At 35.4% G+C, this 17,311-nt stretch overlaps 1 protein-coding gene across 1 annotated transcript; it reads left to right on the forward strand.

Annotated features, from left to right (window-relative positions):
- Nucleotides 1-1,954: 1,954 nt before the first annotated feature.
- LOC117339782 (retinol dehydrogenase 11-like) lies at nt 1,955-13,129 on the forward strand. Its single transcript, XM_033901493.1, has 7 exons — nt 1,955-2,036; nt 7,291-7,441; nt 9,011-9,250; nt 10,227-10,316; nt 10,439-10,624; nt 10,772-10,881; nt 11,135-13,129. The coding sequence occupies exons 2-7, from the start codon at nt 7,300-7,302 to the stop codon at nt 11,327-11,329; spliced, it is 963 nt and encodes a 320-aa protein (XP_033757384.1). The 5' UTR covers nt 1,955-2,036; nt 7,291-7,299; the 3' UTR covers nt 11,330-13,129.
- Nucleotides 13,130-17,311: the final 4,182 nt, after the last annotated feature.

Genomic DNA, 17,311 nt, shown 5'->3' on the forward strand with positions numbered 1-17,311 from the left:
TGACTTGTCCAAGAAGGACAAAAGAGCTGTTTGATGTTTCTTACATCACTTACCTGTCTTGAATGACAAAAGAGCTATTTGATGTCCGTAACATCACAGCTGTATGATGTCCCTAGCATCACTGACTTGTCGTAGGACAAAGCAGCTGTATGATGTCCCTAACATCAATGACTAATCATTATAAGTACAAAACAGTTGTATGATGTCCATAACATCACTGACTAATCGTAGTACAAAACAGCTGTATGATGTCCTCAGCATCACTGTCTAGTCCTAGAAGGACAAACAGCTGTTTGATGTCCCTTACATCACTGACTACTCGTAGAAGGACAAAACTGTTGTATGATGTCCCTTTCATCACTGACTTGTCCTAGAAAGACAAAACAGCTGTATGGTGTCCATTTCATTACTTGCTTGTCTTGAATGATAAGAGCTATTTGAAGTCCCTTACAGCACTTACTTGCCTAGAATGACAAAAGAGCTGTTTGATGTCCCTAACATCACAGATGTATGATGTCCCTAACATCACTGACTAGTCGTAGAACAAAGCAGCTATATGATGTCCCTAACATCAATGATTAGTCTTAGAAGGACAAAACAGCTGTATGATGTCCTCAGCATCACTGTCTAGTCCTAGAATGACAAACAGCTGTTTGATGTCCCTAACATCACTGACTAGTCGTAGAACAAAGCAGCTATATGATGTCCCTAACATCAATGATTAGTCTTAGAAGGACAAAACAGCTGTATGATGTCCTCAGCATCACTGTCTAGTCCTAGAAGGACAGACAGCTGTTTGATGTCCCTAACATCACTGACTACTCGTAGAAGGACAAACAGCTGTTTGATGTCCCCAACATCACTGACTAGTCGTAGAAGGACAAAACAGCTATATGATGTTCCCGGCATCACTGACTAGTCGTAGATGGTAAAAACAGCTTTATGATGTCCCAAGCATCACTGACTAATCGTAGTACAAAACAGCCGTATGATTTCCTCAGCATCACTGTCTAGACCTAGAATGACAAACAGCTGTTTGATGTCCCTGACATCACTGACTACTCGTAGAAGAACAAAACTGTTGTATGATGTCCCTTACATCACTGACTTGTCTAGAATGACAAAAGAGCTGTATGATGTCCCTAACATCACTGACTTGTAGTAGGACAAAGCAGCTAATTATATGGTGTCCCTAACATCACTGACTAGTCGTAGATGGACAAAACAGCGGTTTGATGGCCCTTACACCACTGATTAGTCGTAGAAGGACAAAAAAAGCCGTATGATGTCCTCAGCATCACTGTCTAGTCCTAGAATGACAAACAGCTGTTTGATGTCCCTACCATCAATGACTACTCGTAGAAGGGCAAAACTGTTGTATGATGTCCCTTACATCACAGACTTGTCTAGAATGACAAAAGAGCTGTATGATGTCCCTAACATCACTGACTAATAGTAGGACAAAGCAGCTATATGATGTCCCAGCATCACTGACTAGTCTTAGAAGGACAAACAGTTGTTTGATGTCCCTAACATCACTGACTACTCGTAGAAGGACAGAACTGTTGTATGATGTCCCTTAGGCCTACATCACTGACTTGTCCTAGAGGGACAAAAGAGCTGTTTGATGTCCCTAACATCATAGCTGTATGATGTCCCTAACATCACAGCGGTATGATGTCCCTAACATCACTGACTAGCCGTAGAAGGACAAAACAGCTTTATTCTATCCCTAGAATAACTTAATAGTCCTAGAAGGAGGAAACAGCTATATAGATCTGAAGATAATTTCCTAGTATTTCTATATAAAGTTAAACAAATACAAAAGTCGTGTCCTGATACCCATGATCGAAAAGGAGTAAATGAAAATCGAATTCAAATGAGGCGCCTCTCCCACTATCTGTTAAGCGTTTTATTCACCCAGCTGCAAGAATATCAAAACATTTAACAGACCTCAGATCATTGGGCCGCATGTAAACAATGTGTAATCTTTCCAGCACGGATCTGTAGGCCGGAGTCCTCTGACACAGTATACGGTAAGTTGTCCTGTTGTTAGACTCGTGAAGTCCTGTGTTTAAATAAGATATATCAACCACGGCTGTGTAAAATGTAATTGATAACTTAGGTTTAGTATATAGGTCTCTGCTTAGGTATGCGAATATAGTATAGGCATATATAGGCCTAATATTCTGCATGTATTGATGTAAGCATGGTACTAATTAATCCCATATGTTTACGCACACTTTGGTGTGGAGATATATGAGGGTAGACTATACCAGATGATGTACATATCAAGCAAACGAAGCATATAGGTACATAGAAATTCCAAATCTTATATAAAGTCTGCGCTGATATTTGATACATACATGTAGTTATCTTATCGTGAAATGGCGTGTGTCACTGGCAGTGCAGACGAAAAATTGTGACACACGTGTGTAGCTGGGTCCGAGTGTGTGATTAATGTTGAGAGAGGTTTTATTACGCCAGTTTGTCCGCGGTGATAATCTTTCTTGCCACTATCAGGACTAATATGAATCGGATTACGTCGGTATGTGTAGTGCAAGGGACATAACTCCCTATATCTCCAACAGGGACATGATAATTTTTAGTTTAAACATATTTTTATTGCTTCAAATATAAGCATGAGGATTGGGCACAAGTTATACAACTTATTAAAGCCCTCTCCTCCAAACATTATTACAACAATGTGACACAAAACAATAGACATTTACATTAATATTACGATTGACAAATTAGGAAAGGAAGACTAAAGTGTATACAATAATTAATTTATGTCTAACAAAAATATTTGATTTACACACAATAACATAATATCTGCCTGGAACAAACAAACTACATATGCACGCTCCTTCACCTTATCATTGTCCTTTTATGCTCATTCCTTAATTGTTCTCCTTTAGACAATCAATCTCCTGCCAGGTAACGTTTCATTGTGCCAGGCAGAACAATATTTACAGTATTAGAGGACATTTTATACATAAATATCAATTCATAACGTTCCAGAAAGGGTAGTGGTAGAATTGGGTATAGGGTATTAATAGAAAGACAGGAATATAGGAGATGGAATACTAAGAGTATTTGTATGATATAAAGTATTTAAAATAGTCTCATAGTCTCACCTATTCTGCTGGGATGAGTTCTTGGACACTTTCAAAAATAATTTTGTTATGTTCCGGTTTCAGATAGAAATGCCCATACAGAAGAGTATCCAGTTGTAATGGTTGATAATGATTCAACTTTATTAACATATCGTTCCTTATATTATTATACATAGGACATTCTAATAAAAAATGGTACGAGTTTTCACATGGATAGCCACAGGTACATGATGGTGAATCAGTTAAATTTACACGATATAGATCATTATTTAATGCACTGCAATTATGTCTTAATTTAGTAAGAGGAATATTCAGATAACGAGTTCCACAATTAAAATATAAAGGGGATGGGTTCGTTTTCTGTATGTATATGTTTTTTAAAATATTCAGAGATGGCTGGTTTCTGTCAGTTTCCGAGAGGTTGTTCCAAAGTCTAGTCGTAGCTGGTATAAACGATAATTGAGTATTTGTTAAACTATAAAAGGGGATAATATAGTTGCTATTATTTCTCAATGAATATGGATTTCTTTCATCAACTAAGCCAGGTAATAAATTATAGAGGTATGGAGGAGTCATTTTATTATGCATTTTATAAAATAAACTAAGTGTTCTTCTTTCTCGCTAACTTTTTAAAGTTTCCCAGCCAGTTTCATAATAAAGAGATTGTTAACTAGCATATCGAGGCAGTCCTGTAACAATTCTAGCTGCTTCGAGTTGAGTTTTTTCTAACAGATCTATATGGTATTGAGTACACCCACTCCAAAGTTCACAAGCATATTCCAAGGTTGGAAGTATGAAACATAAATATAGTTTACTAAGAATTTTTCTGTTTACCTAAGAATTTTAGCTTTCTCAATGCATTGACTTTTTTAACGCTGAATAATAGATGTTTTCTATAGGATCATTCCATTTGGCATTTGAACTAAGCGTAACACCTATTAGGTGACCTAAGTGCCTATGGTTTTCTGAAAATTAAAGAATAGTTTCATTGAAATGTAACTCAAAGTCATAATCATGTGTTATGTTAGAGATAAATAATACTTTTGTTTTGTTAGGATTAAATGTGACGAGCCATTGTTTTGACTACTCGTCTATACATTTCAGATCAAGATATATTACACGTTCAATATCAATACAGAAAGAAGAGGAATACATCAAAGATGTGTCGTCTGCAAATATTCTAGACACACTTTGTAATTTATCTGCAATATCATTGATAAAAATTAAAAACAACAAGGGTCCTATCACTGAACCTTGAGGAACACCTGCCTTCAAAGTTTGATTATTTGAATGAGATTCACGGATAAAAACCTTTTGTTTCCTGTCTTTTATATAATTTTCTAACCACTGTACAAGTTTTCCTGAAATACCATATGACCTAAGCTTTGCTATAATACCTCTGTGCCATACTCTATCTAAAGCTTTTGAGATATTACAAAAAACTATACTACTGAATGTATTTTACACGTATTGATAAAAATATTTTAATTTGGTCAGATTAAAAATACACATATAAAATCGCTTAAAGCCACAGTTTACCTGTATAATGTATGTCAATATTCGTGATAGAATCATACAAACTCAAGAATGTACACAAATTACAGTATCAAACTAAATGCAGTAACTTTCCAATTATGCGGTCAGACCGGTTCGAAAGAGACATACATTGTTCCTTTTTTATACAATTTGACCAAGTGTTGTTGTTTTATATAATTTATTATGATGGTTAGAGTAAAAATGATTAAGAGACACTCCAATAGATTAGAAAAGAAAGTAAAAAGGGTCGTTTATGTTAAACATCTACACGGCAGCGGGCTAGTTGATTTTAACACGATTTCCCAACCACAGACGAGACATAACATTTTCCCATAAGCCGTGATCATGATAAATCGGTATTTATTTAAGCTTCAAGTATTGACCTTTGAAATTACGCTAAAAAATAATGACTGATTACCTTGTATAGTGGTAATCAACCTATGTTTTGGATTCATTATAACGTTCTAGGTTGTAACCGTTTTCTTTGTGTGAACACTTGTTGAAAAAATTAAGCATTTCTCTTCTCGATGAAGTGTGAAACAGTCTATTGTTTTCCGTACCATTCTGACCAAAGTTACGAATCGGAGCGGTTCTCCGCGAACGGTTATCTGACGAATTCGATTCGAAACTTTGGTCAGAATGTTACGGTAAACCATGGACTGTTCCAGCACACATGATGTATACACAATGTAGATATGTCTAGATTATAGTATAACATATGTTCGCAAGTATGTACATCCTATGTAATAAGCATTTTCAGTGTCTCACCTCTTTTATGCCTTCTGCGGCACTGTTGGCGGCCATTTTTAGTTCGTATCTTCAGACCACGTGATTATGGGGCGCCGTTTTACTATTTATTCCCATTTGGTGATATCACCTATTCAAATAGGTGATATCACTTAAGAGCTTTTTAAAGTGATATCACCTATTCGAATAGGTGATATCACCTATTCGAATAAGTGATATCACCTATTCGTTTCATTAAGTGATATCACCCATTCGAATAGGTGATATCACTCATTCGAATACATGTAGGTGATATCACTTATTGAAACGAATAGGTGATATCACCAATTCGAATAGGTGATATCACTCATTCGAATAGGTGATATCACTTAATGAAACGAATAGGTGATATCACCAATTCGAATAGGTGATATCACTTATTTGAAAAATGAATTAGTGATATCACCTATTCGAATAGGTGATATCACTGATTGAATAGGTGATATAACTCATTCGAATAGGTGATATCACCAATTCGAATAGGTGATATCACTCATTCGAATAGGTGATATCACCAATTCGAATAGGTAATATCACTTATAAAATTTCATAAGTGATATCACCTATTCGTTTAGGTGATATCACTCATTCGAATAGATGATATCACTTAAGAATTTTATAAGTGATATCACCTATTCGCATGGGTGATATCACCTATTCAAATAGGTGATATCACTTAAGAATATTTTTAAGTGATATCACCTATTCCAATTGGTGATATCACCTATTCGAATGAGTGATATCACCTATTCGAATAAGTGATATCACCTATTCGTTTCATTAAGTGATATAACCTATTCGAATAGGTGATATCACTTATTTGAAAAATCATTAAGTGATATCACCTATTCGAATGAGTGATATCACCTATTCGAATTGGTGATATCACCTATTCGTTTCAATAAGTGATATCACCTATTCGAATGAGTGATATCACCTATTCGAATAAGTGATATCACCTATTCGTTTCATTAAGTGATATCACCCATTCGAATAGGTGATATCACTCATTCGAATAGGTGATATCACTTATTGAAACGAATAGGTGATATCACCAATTCGAATAGGTGATATCACTCATTCGAATAGGTGATATCACTTAATGAAACGAATAGGTGATATCACCAATTCGAATAGGTGATATCACTGATTGAATAGGTGATATCACTCATTCGAATAGGTGATATCACCAATTCGAATAGGTGATATAACTCATTCGAATAGGTGATATCACCAATTCGAATAGGTGATATCACTTATAAAATTTCATAAGTGATATCACCTATTCGTTTAGGTGATATCACTCATTCGAATAGATGATATCACTTAAGAATTTTATAAGTGATATCACCTATTCTAATGGGTGATATCACCTATTCAAATAGGTGATATCACTTAAGAATATTTTTAAGTGATATCACCTATTCCAATTGGTGATATCACCTATTCGAATGAGTGATATCACCTATTCGAATAAATGATATCACCTATTCGTTTCATTAAGTGATATCACCTATTCGAATAGGTGATATCACTTATTTGAAAAATGAATTGGTGATATCACCTATTCGAATAGGTGATATCACTGATTGAATAGATGATATCACCAAATGGGAATAAATAGTAAAACGGCGCCCCATACGTGATTCCCCATCGTGATTGTTGATACCGTTTAGTTTCAACAGCATCCACACAAGGCACATTGGATCCCAGTCAGACATCGTACGGATGAGTTAAAACCGATGTAACATGGTTCCACCTCTTTACATTTCCCCTTCTCTGTGAGTTTTATTGCCAAATGACAAAATCTCACGAGAAAATGATATCTTTATATATTTTGTTTTTTCAGCTGTCCAGTATGTGGTGGTTTTGGTTGATGTTAGCTGTGGTAGGGATCATAGCGGTTATCTTTAAGATTTACCTACAGATGGTCAAGGGCAAGTGTACCAGCAAGGCTGATCTCACGGGCAAGGTTGCCATAGTAACGGGAGCTAACTCCGGTAGGTATACATAGAGGGCGCTGAAGATATGTGACCAATATCGTGATTTGTTATGTACATGTCTTTGTTGCACCTGTTGATATTAACTTACTGAAATTGTGCATGTCTGCCATGAAAGTTTGCTCTCTGAATTAATAATCATTCAAAACAAAGCTCATGGCTGTTAATTGTAGGTAGATAGGGCGCAGTGATTGTACCAGCTGTCCCCATTACATAATCGTAAGAGGAGACTGAATTTAGGATTTTATTTTTCTCCGCGATGTTTCAGTCGGTTAGAGTGCCTGTCACATATACCTAACCTCTAGGGAAAATCCATGGTGCGTTGGTCGACGTTTCCTTACCGTGTCGGTTTGTGTTTCTCGGGAAGCCTAGAAATAAGCCGGTCAGTGCTGTCGTGGTTATGTTCTCGGGCAAAACACTTTACCTTAATTGCTCTTGATGGCATGCGATGTTTGATTTGAACATATTTTATTGTATCTTATCATATACAAGCGAATTTGGCTGTATGTTGTTCAGTGAGGCAGTCACCAACTAATACAAGGTGATTCCACCTCAAAATATGAACATAGCTGTTCACGTGTAGGGTGGGGGTTAACCCAGCAAACAAACACTTTACTTTTGTTTTGTTTTTTTTAATTTTGAACTTTAGTTGAGCGTTCGCCCCTCTGAGGAAGCCATTTCGTTCTCTCCAATGATCGAGATATACCAGAGCAGTTTCAACTCCTGCTTAACGCTCAACATATTCAGAATAGGACGAATGGTTCACGCGTCGTTTAATGTGACCGGGTGAGGTGTCCTGCTGGTTGTCTCCGGCAGCTTGCTTCATTGAGGTACAAGTACAGCTATAAAGTCGATATTATTTCCGCACTATCACAAGGAGACGAACACGACCACAGTCTCCCAAATCGCACGCACTCACGCACGCACATGCATGCATCTTGCACACACGGTGTGCCGTCTCAAAATGACCATTGCTATTGATAGGAAAAAATACAAAACCCAAACCTATCTTATTGAAAATACCTATTAGATGTAAAGCCCAAAATATACTTGAATCGAGACAATAATGAGCGATATGACCTTCACGAGAATTTGGCAGGAACATTTGTCTTGGATTAAAGCAGCGTTGCGTTCTCACTTGTTACTTTACATAATGTTTGATCGGTTTGTCAAGGAAATAACTGAACCTGTGGTGGTACTCGTAGCTCCCCCTAGTGGCTTCCGGTGACTATGTTATGTAGCTCGGAGGATCCGAGCTCAAAACTCCGTACAGTAAATATGGCAGACGACTCGGTTGCTTCAGTCATGACAGCCGTACAAAAATCGGACGAAACTCGTTTATAAATGATTCCAAGGAGGAAGCATCGAGAATTCTGAATGAAAAAGATAAAAAAAAAAAAAATACATGGAGAGACACAGAAACGGCAATTACTGTCCTGCGCTTGTACATGGGATTTTCACCGACTTTCTTCACCCTCGGGACAAATCACTTGCTCAGGTTGATAAATCCTCGTATTCACGCGAAAACAAATTGACAATTGTACAATATTTCATCTTTTAATGCTACAGGTATTGGATTTGCCACGACTGAAGATTTTGCTCGTCGAAAGTGCCGCGTCATCATGGCGTGCAGAAGCATGGAACGTGGTGAAAAAGCACGCGCCAAGATCGTTGAAAAAACCGGGAACACCAATGTTGTTGTCCGGAAATTGGATCTTGGATATATGGCAAGCGTGAGGGAGTTTGTAGATAAAATCTTAAAAGAAGAGAGTCGTCTTGACATCCTCATCAACAATGCCGCGGCGGCAGGTGTGTAGTCGGATTTTAATAGTGAAATGTCCGGTTGTTTACGGGATCAGCTTGATAATCCGGTTTTACTAGGGAAAACCCTGTAATACTATTGAATATTCTCGGCTAACAGGGTATAATCCGGCTTGCCTTGGAAATAATCCGGTTTTACTAGGAATAACTTTATTGTACAGGGGGAAATCCGGTTTTATTTGGGAATAAGACGGATTTACCGGGGAATAGAAAGGTTTTGCTTGGGAATTTGCCAGTTTTAATAGGGAAAAATCCAGTTTTACTTAAAGCAAACAAAATCTGTAACTTCCTGACGGTTTAAGGCTTATGTTGTCTCATTGATTATGATGATTTATTGGGAAATTAGACTAAATTGTCTGCCTGAGGATACTTTCTGTCTCTAGGCAGCGCTCGTTGATACTTTTGAAACGAGGCCAAGGGAGGGTAGACAAACTTAGGTAGGTAATTTTATTACATTTTTACCAGTGAAATATAAAAAAATATTCATTTTATAAAAGTGATATTTTTCACTAGTGAAAAATATCACTTTTGCTGATTTGACCAATCAAATTAATGATTAGAAAATACTAAAATAATTGACCAATCAGAAAGCCCGACATATATGTCAGCACCTGGACAGGGGGAACTACCTTTTTAGGGAACTGTAGGCCTAGTTAGCATACGGGGTAGGTTTTTCTTTGATAAAAAATGTAATAAACAGAATATCTAACAGTGTCTTCAGTAATACCAAATACATTTCACTCGTGGGGCTAATATTTTGATATTTTTCACTCGTGCTGCGCACTCGTGAAAAATATCAAAATATTAGCCCCACTCGTGAAATATATTTGGTATTACTGTGTGAAGACACTGTTAGATATCCTCTATATCCTGACAAACTCAGCAAATCAAGTACGAAACGAAACGGGGCGATAAAAATAATCTTTTAAAACTCCTGTTTCAATGTTTGATTATTGTATTTCAGGAGCCAAAAGGCAGATTACGTCAGAAGCTCTGGAATACACACTGGCCACAAACCACCTGGGACCTTTTTTGTTGACGAACTTACTTATAGGTAAGGACTTTTTTCACGCAATATTCATATTTTGTTTTTGTCACATTTGAAGAGTTCTTTCTCCAGAATTACTAATAATAGCCCAATATTTTAATTTGCTTGATTTCGATTAATATTTGTAGATCTGCTGAAGAAGACAGGTGCTAGTCGAATTGTGATGGTTTCCTCCCTGGTCAATATTATGGGAAAGATAAACTTCAATGATATGACTTGGATAAGAAAATTTGATACGGGCGAGCCGTATTTTGATACAAAATTTGCAAACATATTGTTTACAAAGGAACTGAGTCGGAGACTGGAAGGTTCAGGTTGGTATCTTGTAATCGTTTATCTTTAACGCTTTAACATGAAGGTTATTAACTTACTTAGACTTGGAAAACGTTTGTGTGCTCTGGATGGTGAATTCTAGATGCCGATTTGTACATTGTCATTGAGTAATGTGATCTCATTTCCAGACGTTGTTATAAACTGTCTACATCCGGGCACTATACGCACTAAGCTTCTCCGTGACGTACCACAGCCGTTTAAGATCATATGTGACACCATTGGCTTGTTGTATTTCAAGGTAAGTTTCTGTTTGTATTTTCCGAAGCCCTACAAAATCCTATTGAGCATGAAAACACGATTGATGGTATTATGTATGAAATAAAATAGCGGCATCGTTTCAGAATGATTTGCACATATTTGTAATAGTTACCAAATTATTCCAAAAGGACGTGTTCTATTTATAAAATATCTCAATTAACAGGGAATTTTTGAGGACAAACATTATTTTGAATAGGTGATAATCTACATCATGTTTTCACGTGTGTCCTCAGAGCCCGGATGAAGGAGCTCAAACGACAATCCACTGTGCAGTGTGTGACGCAACTAAAGGCGTTTCCGGTCAATACTTCATGGATTGCACACCATGTGACCATACCTGGTACATTAATAAGAATGCATACGACGAAGGATTGGCAAAAAAACTTTGGGAGGTCAGTGAACAAATGACCGGAATGACGTCATCGTGATATAAACACAGGGTTGATAGTATTGTGTCACGGTTTTGGTCTGCTCCAATGATAAATTCTTTATTAATCGAGGCATTCCGAATATCTTGTTACTTTTTGATAATCAGTATTACATGCAAGAATATTTTAATTGTTTTTCCATGTTTCAAATAAACTATTGCCAAAGATGTTCTGTATATAGTAATACCCAATATATACACGGAAAATTAGCACATTTTATCTTTTTTCATAAATGGTTTAAATTTCAAAATTTGTTGGTTGTTACGGATACTTATTTTCTCGTGTACAGCAAAGGTAACTTAGGGTGGAGTCGCTAGTCTTTGTAGTAGCTGGTGGCTACCTCACGGGGCAACGTACGAAGGCCTGTTGGTTGTTATCCAGAGCATTTAAGGTAAAGTGGCAGGGCCAAGGACACAGCCACAACAGCACAAGGCAGTCTGTTAATATAAACTTTAATGATATCTATGCAAACCACCCCGGATAGGGATATACATCTAACATCGCATCTTATAGCGACACGTTCTTAAGAAATTATATATTGAAAAATTATGAAATTCATTTAGTTATGGTTCTTTTGCCCCTTTCTATTCAGATTTTTACATTACTTTCGACCTTTTTTTTCGGTCACCTCATAGAAATCAACCCTATATATATATATGTTTAAATCAAATCAACCCTTAATTTACATAACTGAACCAAACAGCTTACAGGTGCATTTCATTCGTTTTTTTATCAAACTTTTTGTTTTGAAAGGTGCTAATGATTTTGTTGATTTGTTGTTTTATTGTTTAAAAAATGGTACATTATTTATGAGGAATAATGCATTCAGTCTAAACTGCCGTGATGTACTTCGGGATATGTGTTCAATTGGCATAAAGACGGCTTTGTTGTGTTTTCGGTAACAGGTATAGTTACATTGACCTGACGAAAGCATTATGATAGCTAGGACAAACTGGAAATGAGTTTTTGTGTGGTTTGTGATGTCTTTATTTAAATGTTTCTTTGTTCCCGGGTTGTTGGTTATTTGTATTGATTATATTGAATTAGTTTAAGTTGGATCTTGTGTGTGTCTTGATATTACTACCGTGTGTGCATCATTTGACCTGGATTTACAAGAATCAAAAATCAAATAGAAAATATACAAAAAAAAATATAAATATTGCTTTAGTGGTGTCGAAATTAAGATATAAAGCCATGTACGGTTGCTGTATGTATCTGACACATTGATTCTGAAATGGAATCAGGGATAAGGAATACATCCTAATTCAATGATTGGTTAACTATTTCTACGAATTTTTGTCTTTGTTTTTTTGTGTGTTTTGTTTTTGTTTTGTTTTGGGATATTTTCTAAAATTTCAAATCCAATAATTAGTTGCTAAGTGGTTCAATCTTGCACTTTTCTCTACGTCATAGATATTATAATGACACCAAGTATGATGATATATGCATTCCGCTATGTTTTTCACTACCGAGACAATCGTATGACGTCATATATTTATGACGCCACAATAGTGTTTACACGTGTTTTACGGTATGTATGACCTATTCCACTGTAGGAACAATCTGAATAATACCATCTGTTCGTTGCTTCAGTTACCGAAAAGACAGAAGCCATGAACAGATGACTTTAATCAGACTGGTTGAAATGACTAGTGATGTGATTTCCTCTGTCTCTTGATGTCATACATTGTTGGTTTTTTTTTTTTATACTTTTTCCTTTATACGTGTGCATTTTGATACTTCATATACATGCATGATGACCTTAATAATTATATTAATATTAAAATCTACCATTTGATATTTTCCTGTTTTGTTTTATTTCCATTACAAAAAAATGTCACAAGAAACATATTCACAACAGGACCTCTGAGAGGACATCCTAGTAAAGAGAGGAGTGGTGGGGTTTAACAATAGTACTAAACTGGGGTACAGACATACGTTTTGGGAAAATAGTTGAAATGTCGCCATCGAAAAAATGATTAATTCCGAAAACACCATGAAAAACATTTGCAAAATGGTATTCCTTTATTGGTTATAGATTCATAGAAAATAATAATATATATATATATATATATATATATTGACGAATGACAACTTATTGTTCATCCTTGATACTCGAGGATTTACGTTCACGTCGTTCTTAGCACCTCTAGAATATGTCATGGCAAAATCGAATCACACGACTAGCTGTGTCAGGAAAAACACTTACCAATCGCTAAGTCGATGTATTGATTGTGAAGAGCACAGAGAAACGACATCCAGGTTCAAAGCCTGTCAAGTTAACGGTATGGCGACCTATGTTGTTTGACGTGGATTAAATGATACAACCAATGTTTTCATTTTAATATTTTTTCAATAGTAACTGCCTTCGATTTCGCCATGGCATGCCTGGTATTCCAGGGGTACGGAGAACGAAAGTTAATATAACCCATATCGTGGATGCTACTTTTCATAATGTTCAAGACTTGATTTAAGATCAGGTTATCAGACGTCATTTAAAAATGCGATTATTTTTCGTCTTTATCAAACATATATATACTTAACCGACATAAAAATGCTAAATGTCGATTGAAAAGGAAAGTAAACGCGAAACGTATGACTCAAAGAAAGATAGATTGAAAGAGAAAAATACCACGGAATATAGTGTCACTAGCTATGAGGACAACAAAACAATATGATAGTGATGAAATATCAACAAAACAATAAATATAACTTAACATCATCAACACGAGGACAAACGTTACCGGGACACACTTAAAAATACTAAGTTAATGAGACGTTCTGGAAGGCTAAAGCATCTTTTGCTTCTTAGACCACCACGCTGTCCGTAAACACAACACCTAATATATCTGATATCATACAGTTGAAATGTAGAGAAACACAATACTATTATCATTGTTTAACATTTCAAACCTATTATTGCTTTACTACGATGTTCGGCATTGGATTGACGCCCTGTATAAAACAATGTAAGAGTCCCGGTTTAAATTCTAACAAAGGATTATGTTGGGGTAAAAAAGGACTGTTTTCGTATATCACGTCAGTTCGAACTACGCTCAGAGTAACGGAACTCTCCTTTAACCGGAGTTACGAAAGTAAACACAGATTATTCATTCTTTCTGTAATATATTTTTTTAAAGTTCTTATCAAAAAACATCAAATGGAGTTTGGCATGTTATAAAGTAAACACAGACCATTCCTTCTTCCTATATTGTATTTTAAAGTTCTTATCAAAATACATCAAATGGGGTTTGTCTTTATAGGTTATTTGTTTTAATCAGATAATTAAAACGAACAGATTGGCTTAGAATTACTTGCAAACATGGTGCAGTTTTTTGTTCATTTCCTTTTTGTAAATACTTCGCTATGTGTATACAGATTGCTGCTTTCTGATTCGTTATTTTTTTTTCTTTTCGTTCTTCGATGGAAAAAAAAATCAAACTCGCCCCGTCCATTGATGAAGATAAAAATAATAGCATGAGTCTATAATGGGTCTGTTACGATTAAAATCAATGGTATCCCCCCCCCTATTGAGCTGCGAACTGAATTGCATCACCAAAACAAAACGTCTGCTTATCAATTTTGCTTCCGACTTTTATGACTACAGAATGTAAACAAGTCACCTATTACGTATGTGTATAATGTTACCTCCGGCGGCACCCTTACTTCCATTGATATGTAAAATGTATGGTCTTCCCGTTTTATTTCGCGACTGGTCATGACGCATGATGTAAACAAACATTCACCGGACTGTTGTGTCATTCCACGTTTTAATAACTGCCCTTTTTTTTTTTAAAGTAACGAGACCTGTTGATAACCGAATTTTCCTGAGAATAATGTTGTTGCTAATTGGCTGTCTCTGACGTCACGTACGGAAGGGTTATTTGATCGTAGTGATTTATCTGTATGTAATTAATCAATTTAATTTGTTCGTTCATATAATTGATAATTTTTCGTTTTTCTACCTTAATGTTTTAAAGTTCTGAATCAAAGATCAAATTAAAATGGCCACTATATTTGTATTGATCATATACTAAGACGAACAGATCGGCTTGGAAGTTGTTTGCAAACATGGCGCGATTTTCTGTTCATTTATAAAATAAGATGCATATCTGATTAAGGTATATAATTTGTGTACACATTATGATTTACATTGTTAATTAATTATACTGAGTTTCGCTCAATATATCTATGTAGTCGAAAATGTAGTGTAAATGTACATCGTTTAGAAGTATAATCATTTCCACACTGAGAGCCTTCCACTAAGGTATGATTGGGATAATTGCAGTTTCTTATATTTTCATTCTTTGACATTTATTGCCTGTGTGCCATTTCATCATTGAACTAATCTTTTTAATTCAATAAGGCAAACATAATTATGATGGCAGTAATAACCTTGTACCAACATTGAAAGGTATCCACTCTTTGTCTCAATTAATACCATTTTTTCACGTTGATGTTTATCAAATACCTATGAATGAATTTACGTGATCAGATATATGTTTATGGGGAAGGGATTATACAAGAGGAAATGTATTCTATGGTCGGATATGAAAACGATGAGAATTTCAGGAATACAGTAATTAATAATAAGTCTAGGTTTGGGAAAGTTTTTATATAAGTTGACATTTTACCATTATTAATATGTTAAATGACCTTTACTATATCATACTTGTGGTAACATGCTCACATGGTGATGACCACTCACATCATGATAACAAATTAACTCTAGACTTCAAAATCTGTGTTATACATTTACAAGGTACAGGTTAGAACAATCACTAGCCAAATTCTAAAACGAAAATAGGAAAATAAAAAGTGTTCTTGCACCCATTGCTGTGTCTGTGAAATAAGATTTTAAAAATCAGAACAAAAACACATTATCCTTGGACGTTTAAATCACGGCGAACAATGCCGAGGTAAACCTCCTTTGAATGGTTGATTTAACCGACATTGCATCAAACCATAATTGTGTTTGATTCACACAGTTTAACTTTAAAGGGATATGTATATTGACTTGAAACAGGACACTTAACTTCCTGACCGTCAGACATTTATATGGACACATCTGTATAGCATAGTAATAATGGACTCCACTTCTATACACAAAGAGCGACGTGATTTAATCCTAAACTATATGCAAATGCTTGCTAACATATCCTTATATATTCTGATATTCTGAGGCTAACAGAAGTAACAACAATAAGAATACGCCCTGTTATTTCATCGCGAAAGTACCCATAAGGGGTCTAGAGTTTGACAAAGTTTCTTGTGCGGATTCTGACATGGAGTCAGAGGTAAAAATAAATCAGATTTGAATGACTGTTTATATTATAATTAGAGGTTGTTAAATTATTTTATGTGGATTGTGCTATTTTAAAGAAAAACGTATAAGTGGATGTGAAATAAGAAAACAAAAATCTAGTGTTCAACGGAAAAGTTGCTTAGTACTATGACAATTGTGTGGCGTCATATATAAGGAAATATGTTTTCGTTTATCAACCGTAATGAAATTTGATATGCAATTCTAATTTGAAAATATGTTCAGGGTAACGAAACTTTACTTAATATTAGATACTCAATGTACAACACATCTCATTGAGTATTTCTACCTTATTCCTGATTCTTATCAGATAATAAGGTGAGCAGATCGACTCACAAGTTGTTTGCAAACATGGTGCGATCTAATCATTTTAAAAATAAGACACGACTGTACATATATACAGTATATATCAAGATCTATTCATAAAACCATCATTAGAACTGAGGATGGTTAGTTAAACAATATTTTTTATTAGTTTAAACATATTTTATTTGAAAAATTCAAATGAAATTGGACACAAGTTATACAACTTTTTTTTTTTTATAATTTTTTTATTTTCAAAGACATTTCATTTTGGATTACAAGGCAATAAACATCACATTCACACACTTCACATTCACACACTTCACATTCACACACATATATACTGAAGAAAACCA

Source organism: Pecten maximus, chromosome 12 (genome assembly GCF_902652985.1).
Source record: "Pecten maximus chromosome 12, xPecMax1.1, whole genome shotgun sequence".
Classification (NCBI taxonomy): Eukaryota; Metazoa; Mollusca; class Bivalvia; order Pectinida; family Pectinidae; genus Pecten; species Pecten maximus.